Source organism: Lucilia cuprina, chromosome 2 (assembly GCF_022045245.1).
Source record: "Lucilia cuprina isolate Lc7/37 chromosome 2, ASM2204524v1, whole genome shotgun sequence".
Lineage (NCBI taxonomy): Eukaryota > Metazoa > Arthropoda > Insecta > Diptera > Calliphoridae > Lucilia > Lucilia cuprina.
The window spans coordinates 6,154,193-6,170,252 of record NC_060950.1 but is presented as its reverse complement, the minus strand read 5'-3'; the positions used below and the strand labels follow the sequence as shown (position 1 = coordinate 6,170,252).

The 16,060-nt window shown below is 27.9% G+C and overlaps 1 protein-coding gene across 1 annotated transcript in view; it reads left to right on the top strand.

The window, feature by feature from the left end:
• Positions 1 to 16,060, top strand: part of LOC111688747 (guanylate cyclase 32E) — a 60,683-nt gene that overhangs the window by 27,535 nt on the left and 17,088 nt on the right. The window contains exons 4-8 of the mRNA XM_046946958.1: positions 10,660 to 10,734; positions 12,042 to 12,149; positions 14,027 to 14,150; positions 15,173 to 15,322; positions 15,765 to 15,874. Of these exons, the coding sequence (XP_046802914.1) occupies positions 10,660 to 10,734; positions 12,042 to 12,149; positions 14,027 to 14,150; positions 15,173 to 15,322; positions 15,765 to 15,874 (567 nt within the window). The remainder of the gene's footprint in view (positions 1 to 10,659; positions 10,735 to 12,041; positions 12,150 to 14,026; positions 14,151 to 15,172; positions 15,323 to 15,764; positions 15,875 to 16,060) is intronic.

Here is a 16,060-nt window from a genome sequence, read left to right as displayed (position 1 = left end):
ACAAAAAACATGAATCATATTTGAATATACAAATATATTTCTCATATACTCACCTTTAAATATACCAATCTAGTTGAAATTCTAATTCATCTGTCTGTCAGTCTGCCCATCTATGTAGGGTATCAAATAGTCTAATTTGTTTTCAACTTTTTTTATATGATGCTTTTCATTCTTGTTATTTTATTTGTACATTACGTCATTTTCGTTTTAACTTAAAGTTTAAAAACATTTTTATATTTTTCTAAACATTTTACTCAAACGTTAAAAAAAAATATTTACTTTAGATAAGGAAGTATGAGGGAGAAAGGACCTTAAGTAAAAAGTAAAATCTATTGTTGTAAAACATATACAATTAACTTGAAAATTCATAAAGTTTAGGGACATAAGTATGAAGTCTGGACACTATGTACTACACAACAAATATATTCAATGTGTATTGAAACCAGAAATTAAAAAATAAATACGAACTTGATTGAATATAACATTTTGGCACCCTTTGTATATATAAGTTTGTCATTTCGTTTGTGAATGACAAAAATAAAGAAAAATGGTTTTAAAAATTGCGCTTTCCTTTTCATGAATCAAAATGTTCTCTGAATTATTGTTGTTAAGAAATTCAGAAATTCAGCTTCCTGGTCGTAATTCCTAGGTATCAGTGTTAGTGAGGTGCCATGGTATATTTCTATTTGTGGGTCCCACCTTGTAACCCAATTTAGAGCCATACGTGTAGCAATGGATTCCTGCTTGTATATGCTCTAACGTTTCGCTTGAACAAGATATTCTATCTGGGATAAGCGTTACAAAGGTTCGACATATTCTGTGTCTGGTAGCCGATCAGCCACGTCCGATGATTGTGTATAAACTTCCAATGTGTCCAGTATACATTAATAACGTGTCCTATAATCGCTTTTGTGCAGTTCGACTAAAGTTATGAGCGGTGAAATATGGATGAAATATCTAGCAACGTTTTTAGAGCCTTAGTTGAAGTTGTACACATGGCACCACCTTTACTCAAGCAGCATGAAGTAGTTTGATATTACACTTTTTGTCCAACGCAGTCCACCAGTTGCAAGGGTTCTATAGTTGAAACGAAAAGTCGACTTTTCGACCTTTTGTATTTAGTTAGTTTTGCATTATATGAAAAGTCGATTTTTCGACTTTTCGAATATATAAATTTTATAAATAGTCGACTTTTCGATTTTTTCGACTTTTCCGACTATTCGACTTTTTTTGACTTTTTTCGACTTTATCCGACTTTTCGATTTTTCGACTTTTTTAATTTTTCCGACGTTTTTCAACTATTTCCGACTATTCGACTTTTTTAATATTTCCGACGTTTTTCCGACTTTTTTCGACTTTTTTCGACTTTTTCCGACTTTTCGACTTTTTTCGACTATTTTCGACTTTTTTAGACTTTTTCGACTTTTTACGACTTTTCGATTTTTTTCCACTTTTATTAACAAAGTCGACTTTTTTCACAGACGATAGTCGAGTTATCGATTTTTTTGGACAAAATAGTCGACTTCGACTTTTTTCGACAAAAAGTCGATTATTCGAAAGTCGATTTAAAGAACTCTACCAGTTGCATAAGCTAGAATTTGTCTAATTACACTTTTAAAAACTTTATTTGTAAATGTAGAACTAAGACACCATTTCATGCCCATATTTTAACACACTATGAAGAAGTGTATATGTAAATTCTGTACAACCGAACATACATACATATATCTTTTTATTGTTATTTTTAAAATTTTAATTATTACATTTTTCCATAATATTAAAATTTAGTAAGAATTTACAAGTGGGATTATTTATTGGCACTCAGAAGTAAATAAAATAATTTTATTGTCTATAAGGTAAATGGCAATAGAAATGGCAGATTTAGAAGAGTTTTCAGGACGATAAGAATAGCATAGAATATTGGACTTTTAACTTTGCTATTTTTAAAAAAAATATAAATTGTAGGGATTTTATTTTTAATAATTTAAAGTCTTTATTTTAATTTTAAAAGTATCCTTATTTAATTCCAATTAATTCACATTCACAAGTTATTCAATTTTACAACAATACTGCCTGCAAGAATAGAATGAACGTTTGAATAATTCTTAGTAATTGCGGCCACTATCGCGACCAACAACAACTTTAGAATATTCAACTAGTAATTTCCACACACACAAACAACGACAGCTAAAGCCGTCACGAAGTTTGCATAGCGACCAAGACTAGTTGTTCAACCGCACAAACCAACCTACAAGAATAGAATGAGCTGTTGTCGTTGAGGGTGCTGCTTTTATACTCTCAAACAAGAGCTTTCAATTAAACAAACGATCGTTAAAACAAGAAAAAACTTAACTCAACGAAAAAGCTCTATCTATTCCAACATAGTTGTCACCAAATGTACTTTACAATATAATATGTGTAGTGTTGTATTCAATAGTAGTGTTCGTTCTAATATGTGTAGTGTTGCATTTAGTTGAAATATCAGTAACGGAAAATTACGTGTACGGTTGCATTCATTAGCAAATATGTGTATAAAATAATAGTTAAAGTATATATGGAAATAATAAAGTATAAATAAAGGTGTTCCGCTACAAAATCATACAACTTTAATTCTCTTGACTAAAATAAGGAATGGAATTACCTCTTATTTTTGTATACGTAAAGTCCAATAGTATAAATTGCCCTTAAAGTACATTTGGATTCCATTTCTCTTTAGTAATTTTGTTATTCTTATGTAACGCTTCGTATATTTCGAAAAAAAAGAAATACTTTTTTATAGCAAATTTTAAAAGTATCATCAGATGTTTTTCTCTTTCTCTTTTGGATTTATATAGAAAATTCTATAGAAATCATTGAAGCAAATAGTAAAACTGAAATCTGTACCCACTGTTAACTTATGCATATTTAAGGGAAGAAAAATATTTATGTTTGATACCCTTAACCTTCGAGAGAAGGGTATATGTATATAAGTTTGTCATTCCATTTGTAAAATCTACTATTCTGGATCCCTATAGATAACTTAGTCGATTAAGCCAAGTCCGTCCATCCGTCTGTCTGTTCGTCTTTCGATTTATGTGTCTCTTTGTGTGTCTATTGAAAACAACTTTCTGAAGAACCCAGATATCTTTGGGATACAATTCATATACGGTTTTTAGATTTTACAACGTTGGCAGTAAAATGTGCAGAAAATTTCTAATACCAGTTTAAACTTACAAATTTTATCTTCCAATATTGTCTGTAATGCTTTTTGCGATAACGTTGCAAAAGAAAAATTGTAAGTTCAGATGATTTTTATACTTTTTCTGAACATTTTACTGACAACGTTGTAAGATCTGACAACCGTGTATCACGGCTTTTAGTTAAGTTATTTTTAACAGTTCAGTGAATGGATTATATAGTCTAAACGCAATATCTAGTGAAACTATCACACATCGAGAGAATATCCAAATGGAAAATTTGAAAGTTGGATGACTTTCTTCATTTTTTGAAATGATTCAAAAAATAAGCTTGTCGCATTAGATCAGTGATGTATTTTTAAGTAAATACATACAAGAAAACAGCTATTTCCAATTTCATTTTGCTTCTTTACTTACGTAAAGTGTGTTTGTGTAAAGGACCCTTTATTGAACAAACGTGCGTTTTAATGTATGTTTGTTTCTTGTGTGTTCATTTAGATTGTTGTTGTTATTGCTTAAGTTATGATTGAGTTGAAAAACATTAAGTAAAGGCTCACTTAAGCCGACTTTATACTATATAACACAAGTAATATGATCTGTCAAAATTTTGTGTAGAAGACTACGGATGGGATCGTCTAAACGCAATATGTTATGAAACCATCACACATAGAGAAAGAATACGAATGGAAAATTTGACAGTTGTATGGCTCTCTTCATTTTTTGAAGATCAGGAATGTATTTTTATGTAAACACATACAAAGCAAGTAAACCAAGTCTAGTCGTGCTTGACCGACTATATGATACCCTACACCAGTTATGAATTTTAAATGTGGTTTATTTTTTATAATAAAGCATTAATCTTGATTCTGTCTGTGCTAAATTTAATTGCAATAACAGTGCTAATAAATGAATTGCGGATATTCAAATCACTTTCTGAAAGGAGCTTTGTGTGAGGGCTAAGGTCAAATGAAGTCCGATCATTCGGCAAGGTCACCAAGGCTAGTATAAAACTTAGTTATGCGAACTTTCATCGCAATACATTTATATTATACATAATTATGATATCAAAAGCCCTTTTCGGGGATTTCAGTCAACAATTTTCCATAGGCTTCGTCTTTGTGTCAAAACAAACGTGTATTCCAAATTTCATCAAATTATCTTGAAAATTGCGACCTGTACTTTGATAACAACGTTTACATGGACACACGGACAGACATCGTTACATCGACTCAGAAAGTGATTCTAAGTCGATCGGTATACTTTAAGGTTGGTATAGTACTTATATTTTAATGCGTTACAAACATTAGCACAAACGCATATAGTGGTGTAGGGTATAAAAAGTGAAACAGCTGTTTTCATCTTACTTTGTTATTGTTTTATACCAATCGTGTATCGTGTGAAGTACCCTTTAGTGTATTATTTGTATAAGGGATCAGCTGATTCCGTTCTTTTTATAAAAAAAAAAAACTCAAAAGCAATCAAATGATCAAACTAACGACGAGATTTCCGAAAGCTTAGGAGAAATCAACTGATTCATAATGGAACAGAACGTAGAAACTAACTGAGCCTTAAGCTAAAGTTTTATAAAATTATTCTTGTTGTTAACACACTATGGTGAAGGGTTTTTAAGATTCGTCGAATATAGATAACTTACTTGTTTCACATAAAAAATGTCTTAAAGTTAAATTGTTTATTTCTATATTCATGTGTGTGTTCAGACCCAAAATGTCAAATATTTCCGTTACATATTTTATTTAACAACAGAAAAGAAATAATAAACATTTATTTAGAATTTAATAGAGATTTTCATTTTAAAAATCTGCAAACATTTGCTTACAAATAACATATCCATCCAAATATTAAACTGATTTAAAAGAAATAATTTTTAAATATTTAAATTTTTTAAGAACAGAAATAAAAGTAAAATATGTTGACAACAGTGTAATGCAATTTATTGAATAAAAGAAAAAGAATTTTATTAAAACTTTTTAGTCAATTACATAAAAATTTTAACAATGAATTTCATAATTTTTCAAATGCTTGTCATCACTTTATTTGCCTGTTTTTTTTTTTCTTAAGTGTTTGTATGTGGGTTTTTTTCTGTCATCCTTAATTCATTATTCATAGATCCAATTCGAGTGTGTCTAATGAAATAAGTAAACAATTTGAAAATAATCTTTTGATATTGGTTGGTGTTTTTCCCACAAAAAAAAAAAAAATTATGAAATTTCTTAAATTTTCTCAATTTTTAAACTTTTTTATTTGTTTTTTATATTAAGCTTTTGTTTGGGAAAGGATTTATTTGACTAAATATCCTGCAGCTATATTCTTAGTATAATGCTATATAAATACCTAGCAACCTTTAAGAAGAAAGTTTTCACAAAAAAAAACAATTAATTAAATTGTAATATAAATTATTAAGAGTAAACTTGAAAATAATGATGAACAACAAATTTCAAAGTAGATTTACTTTGTATGAGAAAGCTTGAGATTATAAGAAAACATTCCTAATTTAGTAAAGCTTTAACATACATATATTATCTCTACAGTAAAGCTTAATAAAATTTCTTAATAAAAAAACTTTTACTTTATAGACAAACTAAACCTTACAAGCAAAAAACTAAAGAAAAACTTTACATTTATAAGAAGAGCGTTCTTTAAAAAGCTCTTGTAGGAATATTAAAACTTTTATAGAAAAGCTTAAAGCTACATTTGTGTTCTAAAGAAAAAAAATGTATCTCTCTTCAAACTAAACCTCACAAGCAAAGGACTAAAGAAAAGCTTTACCTTTATAAGAAAGCGTTCTTTTGAAAGCTCTTGTAGGAAAGCTTTATAGAAAATCCTAAAACTTTTATTTTCTTCTAAAAACGCTTTTAGAAAAGCTCTATAGAAAAGCTAAAAGCTATATATGTGTTCTAAAGAAATGTAAATAGAATTTATCTCTCTTTGCAATAAAGTTTAATCTTACAAAATTTGAAATTGTTTCGAAAGAATGCAATATATTTTTTATGAAAGCTTTTTCTTATTAGCTATATATTAAGGTATTAATTCTTATTCTAAAAGCTCTATGAAAAAGCTTAAAACAAAATATTTTTCTTTACGGAAAAACTTAAACTTGATCTGTCTCTAAAAACTCAAGTATATAAAAGCTAGATTTATTTTAAAGAAAAGCTCTTTGTCAGGCGAGCTTATATACAATGTGTTTCGCCCAAGCTTTTAAGCTTAAGCTTATAATCAATAGAATATTTATTTAGTAAATATTTTCCTTTAAAAGCTTTAGCTCAATTACAATAGATTCCTTCAGAAAAAATCTTAGATTCCTTTTATAACGATTTTATTTGTAAGAAGCCTGTTCTTTTAAATAAAAGCTAATTACAAAAAATTTCCTTATAGAGTGAAGCATAAGCTTACAAACAATGTTATTACTTAATGGCAAAACTTATTAGCAATAGATTTCGATGACTTTCTATCCATCCTCTTATAAAGATTTCGAAATCGTTTGCTTTATAGGAAAGCTTGTGCTTTAATTTTCACTCTACTTAATAAAGCTTATAATCAAAAACTTTGCATTATAGAAAAGCTTAGGCTTTATTTCTTCTATTGGAATGTTTAAACGTAATAGAAATTATGGTGTTTAAAAGCAATAGATATCATCTATAGAAAAAGTGGAGTTTAAGCTATAAATTTTATTTAGATTTCGACTACAGATTGCGATAACCATATAATCTTCTATTAAAAACTTGAGCCTTTATGTAATAGCTTCAGCATATATGTAAATAATTATAACTTGAATAGAACTTTAAGCATAGAGTTTAAAAACTATAGAAAAGCTTAATATGTACAATAGATTTCCTCCTGGAAAATCTATATAAGACTATTGAAAGCCTAAAATTAATTTGTCTATATACAGCTTTTTTTATTACAAGATAGCTTGAACTTTTACCGCCATAAACATAACAATTTATTAATGCTTTATAAAACAAGTTTTAATACGAACTTTACTTCTTTCTCTATATATAAAAGCTTCTATAAAAGCCTACAAACTTTATTTCTTTCTCTACATATGAATTCTTCTATAAAAGCCTAAGATCAATTTATTTATGTAAAGCTTTTTCATTACAGGAAAGTTCAAGCTTTCCTGTAATGAAAGCCTTATAAAACAAGTTGTCATACAAACTTCATTAAACCATTAAGTAGATTATGAAAGGTTATATAATAGCTTGATACATATACTAATGAAAGCTTTTCTGTATGGTAAAACTTAATATGTATATTAAAGATGGCATTCCCATAGATATGTATGTGAAAATTTATGAAAAAGTTTTGTGTATGATAGCTTATGATTTAAGCTAAACCTATAATGAACCGCTTTAGCAGTTCCATAGACATTAACAATTAAAATCTGCTAATATATTGTTGAATTTTTTAATGTTTCATAATATCCATTCTTAATTAAATTAAATTTGTAAACAAAATAATTAATATTTAATTTCCTTATAAGAAGTATTTAAATACTTAATAATTAAATCATCAATTATATGGACATATACTACCACCCATGGTTGCAAGTCTGTTGCAACAGAGAGAAGCATCTAAAGCATACAACAGGGGATTAAAATAAATAACATTAAATTAAAATAATTATTATGATATACAGTTTGTAGTGTTTAATAAATATGTAAAATTCACTTAATAAGTAGATTAAATAAATATTATGCTTAATAAATATTAAATATTTAAACATTTAAAATTCATTTAAAATTATCTTGTTAATTTTCTTTCGAATTTTCTTTAAACAAATATCAATTATATATGTTATTTTATTTGGAAAATAGTTTTCTTAACATAAGTTAACATTTCCCACAAGGAATTAAATAAAAGAAAACAATATTAATAGAAATAGTTTAATGACAGAAAAATATGTATTTAAAATGAAACTGTGATTGTTGTTATTAGAAAAATTTTTACATAATTTAGTTTATACTTAATATTTGCTCGTGTTTGTAATTAAATATTCTTATAAAACAAAAAATCCTCTCCTACAAATTTGCATTTACTTACGACACTTAATGTTTAATTTTATGTTTCTTTATTCAATATTATAAAAATATTCAAAAACTAATTTTTGAAGAAGAAAAAAGTATCAAAAAGTCCTCTTTTATATATTTTCACTTACACTGTCTTCTTCATGCTTAATTTCATGTTTCTTTAAAGAAAATTAAAAATGTACTTTTTGAAAAATGAAAAAGTACCAAAAAGTATTCTTTTATAGGTTCTAACTCTCTCAATAACAACCGTCTGCATTACTTTTAAGTACTCTTATAATGACTTACATATAATGCGTGTATTTGGCTATGCGCTCGTTTTCTGATAATTAATGTTACATTCGTCGGGATAAGTCATTTATAAACAATCATATTTTAAACACATGGATGACCTATTTATGATTGGTATATATTTTGTTATTGTTTTTTTATACGAATATATCAGATTTTAAACATTAATTGGATTTATCTAGACTTAGTTCAAAGATTAGTCGCCCAACTATCTTCCGTAGAAAATCATTAAACATATTATTCGACTTTATAAATATCACCCAAATTCAAATACTTATACATTTAATAAGCGGAATGAGAATTATATCAACTGATTTTAGACCACACAAAATATTTTGCTAACTCTTCCAAAAGAGTCTTTTCTGAGCCCCATTTCTAATCGGTTTTGACTCATTTTTTGACATCGTTTTTGAGTGTAAGTGTTGCTATTTTATTACAAACAAAAACAATTACATAAGGAACAATTATAGTGATTAATAAGTTGAGCGATATCCCCATATCCCCATATATGATTGGAAAGTGAATATTTGAAAAACAATAACAAAATGTATCGCAATCATAAATTGATCATCCTGGTGTTTAAAATATGATGGTTTTAAATACTTATTTTGTGGTCATATTTCAAGCAGTGGGAATGAGTCGAAACTGATTAGAAATGTGGCTCAGAAAAGACTCTTTTGAAAGGGTTAGGAAAACATTTTGTGTGGCCTAAAATAAGTTGATATAATTCTCATTTCGTTTATATAATAAAAAGTATAAGTATTGGAATTTGTGTGATATTTATAAAGTCGATTTTCTGTCAAAGAAATTTAAATTATATTATGCTTTAATTATAATAATTTGATATGTTTAATGATCTTCTACGGAAGATAGTTGGGCGACTGATCACTAAACTAAGTCTAAATAATTCGAATTAATGTTTAACATCTGATTTATTTGAAAAACAATAATAATCATAAATAGGTCTTCCAGGTGTTTGAAATATGATTGTTCAAAAATTTAGTTTGTAGTTGAATTTCGCGCAGTCGGTAGATCAAAAACTGTTTTCTGTTCTATTGTATTTGTCTGTAACAAACATAAAAAACAAACAGAAAAGGCTCAAAAATGACTATAATATGATTCGGAAATAACTCAAAAATGACCAGTTATTTGGCTCATTAATGACTCAAAAAAAGATTAAAAAATGAGTCATAATTGATCAGAAGTGGGGCTCATAAATGACTCATTTAGAAGAGTCGCGGGTAGGGTAGCATTTTCGCCCGATGAATGTATCATTTATGATCAGAATATGATCGCATATATTATCATTTTAATCGTAGAGAAGAGTCATAAATGACTCGAATGTTATCATTGTTTTGTTCTTTCATTGTTTTGTTTTTATAAAGAAGCAATTACATTAACATTAACGAAATCTACCATATGATTATATGTGCTCTTGTTGTTGTCGTTTATAATTTCCACCCCGTGTATGCTTCAAAAATCTAAATTTTTAATGAAATTTTCAGAGGTTGACTCGTATTCTTTCACATATCTCCCTCATATATGAACCGATTTAGCAGATTTATTATAGTATATCTGATAAAATTCTTAAATATTCGGATTTCACCGATATCTGGGGTCTTCTGCAACAAACTGATTTTAACATACACACAGGCAGACAGAAAGACGGACATGGCTAAGTCGACTCCGATGAATGACAAACTAATAACTTTCTTATGAAGATGAAGGGTATGAAAAAAACATTTTTCAGCTTTAAGTAAATATTTAGTTGCTGAGTAAAAAGTTGGTTTCTAACCTTTTAACTTTGCGCTATTAAAATATGTAATAAATTATTAAAATTTATGTAAGTAAGAAATACTTTAACAAAATAATTCTGCCATAAATAATATACAACTTTTAGTCTATATGTAGTAAGTATTTGTATAAAATTATCTAAAAATATGTATGTATGTATTTTGTATAAAATTATCTAAAAATATAACAGTTGTTTATTTATTTGTAGCTCAAAGATATAATATTTAATTAATCACATGTCATGCATCGTCCAGACATTTTCACACTTCATTTACTGTAAAACACGCACACATACACACATCTTAATTACATATTAATCAAAATAATAATTTCTAACATTTCCTTATTCTTAGAAATGCTCAGATTCAATTGTGTCTAATAAAGAGACATTTCACACATTTGCTAGAACTTTGGCACCGGCTTCTAAGGTAAGTTTTGGTTGTTTTTTCGGTAAAAAAAAATGGATGAAATAAGAAAATATAGTCAGTTGACTATAAAATGTAGACAGTAGGAATTATAGCGAATATGTATCTAAGTTTTCATTTAGAGCGGGTTTTTGAGTTGGCAATCAAATGCCAATCAGATTTGTTAACCTAAAAATGAATTGATTCTGATGTTAACTCCCCTTGATGTTTTTGAGTACAAGATTAAACTTTGCAGTGTTGCCATACAAAACAATAGAAAACGTCACTGTTTGTTATCAAAATAATGAATGTTTTATAAAAAAGTAGAAGACAATTGCAAATATATAATAAGAAATTTAATGAAAACTTAAATTTAAACAAAAAAATATATTGTGTAGTCCCCATAATTTATACTAATTGATAAATCCAACATTTTAATATTTATTTTAATAATTTTTTTGCATCAGCTGTTTTACACTTTTGCATTTCTTGCTAAAGTTTAAACCACCTTCATAGTACGCTTAAACTAACAAACAAAATTAGAAGATTGAGTATTAAATAAAAACTTTCGAAGATTAATTTTAATATAATCCGAAATCCTTCACCTAAAGATTGCCCCTTAATGATTAAGTTTAACTATGTTTATCTATCTTTGTATACAGGTTAACATTTTGAGCAAAATTATTGAAATTATAAATTCGTTTCAGACTCACTCTGTGAGATTTCTTAATCTTTAGTGGGGAGGGTATATTGGATTTGTGCTGATGTTTATAACATACAAAAATATTCGTCCTAGACCCACCTTAAAGTATACCAATCGGCTTAGAATCATTTTCTGACTCAATTAAGCTATGTCCGTCCGTCCGTCTGGCTGCCTGTCCAAGGGCGAAGCCTATTGAAAATGGTTAAAATCGGTCCATTATTTCACTTAGCTCCCATAGAACAGAACAGATAAAATATGGCACAACTAAGTTTTATAGAATTCTTGATGACCCTGCCAAATTTCATAAAGATTACTTGAATGTCCCAAATTAACTGATAAACACAAATATCGCGATGAAATTCAGCAAATGAAACATTTGCCCCTAGCCCCCATATAAAGCCTCTTTCAGAAAATTAGTTTTTCATCCATAAATTGTTTAAATGTATCGAAACAATGGAATATTGAAGATGAATGCTTTATTATGAAAAATAAATCATATTTAATATTCATAACTGGTGTAGGGTATCATATGGTCGGCCACGCCCGACTATACTTTCTTACTTGTTTTCTACTTTAATTGATTGTAAACACTAATCATTATCACTACTTCTTTTCTCTCTTCCACTAGGTTTCGAAAAGTGTCATAAGTCTCTTGAGTGCATTTCACTGGCAAAAGTTCGCCATTGTTGTGAGTTCAAAGCCGGTATGGGGTTCTGAAGTTGCACGAGCCATCCAGGTAAGAAACAAACAAATAGTGACTGTTCGTAAATACTTCAATAAGTTCTTAACTCAAGTACTTAACATTACACACATACATACATTCACACATACTTATGTATATACATTAGAGGGGTACAAATATAACTTTTGAAAAAGTTAAATTTTAATTTTGAAACAAGATAATTCCTATAATTGATCCTAAAACTATTTACTTTACAAATGATGTTCATTTCTGTGATTCTATACAATAACCTGGACTGTTTTTTAATGAAGCTTTCTACTTACTACCGTTAAATATCCAGCAAAAGATTAAATTGTAAAAGTAACTACTTAAAAAGTAGTTGTAGTGATTTGTAGCTCGCTTACAAATCACTACATACAAAGTTGAACCATTCTATTTACTACCATAAAGTACCCAACAAAAGCTTACATTGAAAAGTAACGAGTTAAGAAGCTTTAAAAGTGGCTTTTCATTACTTATTCATTGGAGAAGTCGCTTCCTTACAAATCACTACTTATATAAGTATTTACAATGTTGAACCATTCTACTTACTAACATTAAGTACCCAATAAGAGCTTACATTGAAAAGTAACGAGTTAAAAAGCTTTAGAAATCGCTTTTCATTACTTATTCATTGGAGGCAAGTACTTACCATGCTCGCTTCAAAATTACTACTTATATAAGTACTTACAATGCTGAACTATTCTACTTACTACTATTAAGTACCCAAAAAAGCTTACATTGAAAAGTAACGAGTCAAAAAGCTTAAAAACCCACTTCTCATTACTTATTTTTTGGAGACAATATAAATACTTACATAAGCAGTTACAAAGCTGTTTTGTTTTAAAAACCAAATAAAAAACTGCTGATACAAAATACGATCATGTACTTAACAACACTCGCTCAAAATAAAGTATGTACATACTTATCTGATTGTATGTAAGTCATTATAAAAGTACTTTAAAATGATTTCAGAATGTAAGTATTAGTCATTGAAACCATTACCGAGTTTATGCTGGTAATGTACACAAAAGGCAAAAAGGAAAACTTAAATAAAACTATTGGCAAACTTTAACGTGAATAATGTATATATATTTTTAGCTAAACTTAATGTTATCTCGTTGCTATGACTTACTAACATCTGGTAAATTAAATTATTGGAAATCCATTAGATATGAAGTCTTTAATATGGCATTGAAGTATGTTTGTTTGTATGTAAAAGTATTTATGTCAGCATCAAAATGCCAAAGGAAAAACCTTACAACAAGAAGAAAATAATTGTTGTTGCAATCAACAAATGTTGCTGGAGTATTTTTTGCCAAAAGAAGAAATATCCAAAATAAACAAAAACATATTTGTATACCCTACACCATTATATTGGGTAGGTTATTATGTGTTTGTACTTGAAGTATATCAATCGGATCAAAATCACTTTCTGAGTCGATTTAGCTATGTCCGTCTGAGTGTCCATCTGTGTTTCAAGGTAAACCTTGTGTGCATGTTGTTTTAAATGTTCTAACATCTCTATAAATATCGGTTATATTTATTTTATATAAGTCATAATAATACTGCCTCTTTTGACCTTAGCCTTAATACACTTCTAAAAATGGCTTGAAAGTCAAAATTCTATTCGACTGATTAAGGAGCACATAACAGGCCCGATGGAGACTTTTTAAACTAACTAACTTTCAAAGGATAGACATCTCTTTTTTTTTGCCAACAAGTCGTTATAATATTAAAAGTAAAAAACTACTTACTGGTGTAGGTCGGCTAGGTCCGACTATACATTTTCTCTTGTTTTCTTTGTTTCATTCATTATAATTATTAATTACTTTCAATTGAAGTTCATTTACTTATCACTCACCTGATATTTACTTATTTTATTTTAACAGAAATTGGCGGAGGCTGAAAATTTTACAATAACACATTTTAAGGAAATTTCCGATTATATACCCACCGAAAAGACATTAATTAAAATGCAAAAAATTATTGATGAAACCTATACAACGACACGCAGTAAGTGATGTCATGTTTCTTAAAGTAATTGTGCCTTTTTAAGTAAATATACACTTTCCAAAAATTAAGAAAATTAGATGGAGCAACAAGAACATTAAACATTTCCTTATAGAAAAACAAAAAAAAATATTTAAAGAAAATTGTTTTAAGGTTCTTTAACTTGTGCTAAGGAAAAATAATTGTCAAATTCACAATCAATGTCGTATCGTTGCAGCGTTGTTAGTCATTGTTTAAATAAATTTTTTTGAAACAAAAACAAATCAATAATAGAAAAATTAGGATATACTACGATACAACACCGTTTATGAATTGGACAAATGTTTTTAAAATAAAAATATTAACTGTCGTATTCATAAACATTTATCAAAGGTTTATAGAACAAATTTTTTTTAAGAAAATTTGCTATAAAGTTAAACCTTTAATAAAAGTTTATGAATAAGTCCACAAATCTAAAATTTTGAAACAAAAACTAATCAATAATAGAAAAATTACGACATACTACGATAAAACCGTACAACACCGAATGTGAATTGGACAAATGTTTTTAAAATAAAAATATTAACTGTCGTATTCATAAACATTTATCAAAGGTTTATAGAACAATTTTTTTAAGAAAATTTGCCATAAAGTTAAACCTTTGATAAAAGTTTATGAATAAGACCATAAATCTACAATTTCCATACGGTGAAATCCATAGTCATTTCGTAAAAAAGCCATCTGTTTTACATATGTATGTAAATTTTACTTGTATGTATATGGAAATGTTTGGAAGTAATATACATGCCTACATACATGCATATGTATGTTTATTTTATTGATATTGTAATAAATAAAATAAATAAAAAAAAATATTTTACCTTTTATATAACAAGCATACAAACTTTATCCTTTATTTCCTATATCTTTTTTTATTTTTTCTTTTCTTATTTGCTGTTACTGTCCCACTGGATGGATGAATCAATGGGTGATATAATGTTTGTCTCTATGTAAATGTTTTTTTTTTTGTATGTGAAAATGTAAAGTTTATGTTTTTATTGGGGAACACATAGCGATGGTGGATTTTGTACGTTGCATGCAAAATCGTAAACTGTTGCAAGATGGTGACTATATTATTGTATCAGTTGATGATGAAATCTACGATTCAAAAAGACGTGTAAATATAATGGAGAGAAGTAAGTAGTAAAGAGGATTGTGGTAATAACTTTATTTTGTTTTGCATTCTAAACGAGGGTAGTGAAAGCAGGTTAAATCTAAATTTAAAAACAAAGAACAAAAAATGTTTTATTAATTACTGGGGCATCCCTAGTAAATCAAATCTATATATTTCTTGGAATATCCATAGAACAAAACTAGCACTTTATCTATAGATGTTTTCAAATTTTCAGCAATATGCAAATCTCCTTTAGTTTGTCATGGAAACTTTGTCTGTGTTGTTTTTGAAATTTTTTATGCAAATAAAATATGAATTTTTTTTGGTAAATTTTACAACCCTCGTTTACGGTATTGTTTTACTTTATATGCTCTCAATCAATGTTTAATGATTACAAATGGTTTTCTATTTCATTCTTTACTTTATTATCATTATAATATTTGTTTGATTTATATCTTTGACAGACTACTTGGATCCGTATATACGTAAGGAAAAAAGTAAATCGCTGGACAAAAATTCATTTCGTTCTGTTATTAAAATCAGCATGTCTTATCCGCAGAATCCAAATATACGGTAAATTTGAAGTAATGAATAGATAATAAATTTGTAATAGAGAATAATACATGTTTAACTACACAGAGGAAACCCACAATTAAATCTATCTATCTATCTATCTATCTATCTATCTATCTATCTATCTATCTATCTATCTATCTATCTATCTATCTATCTATCTATCTATCTATCTATCTATCTATCT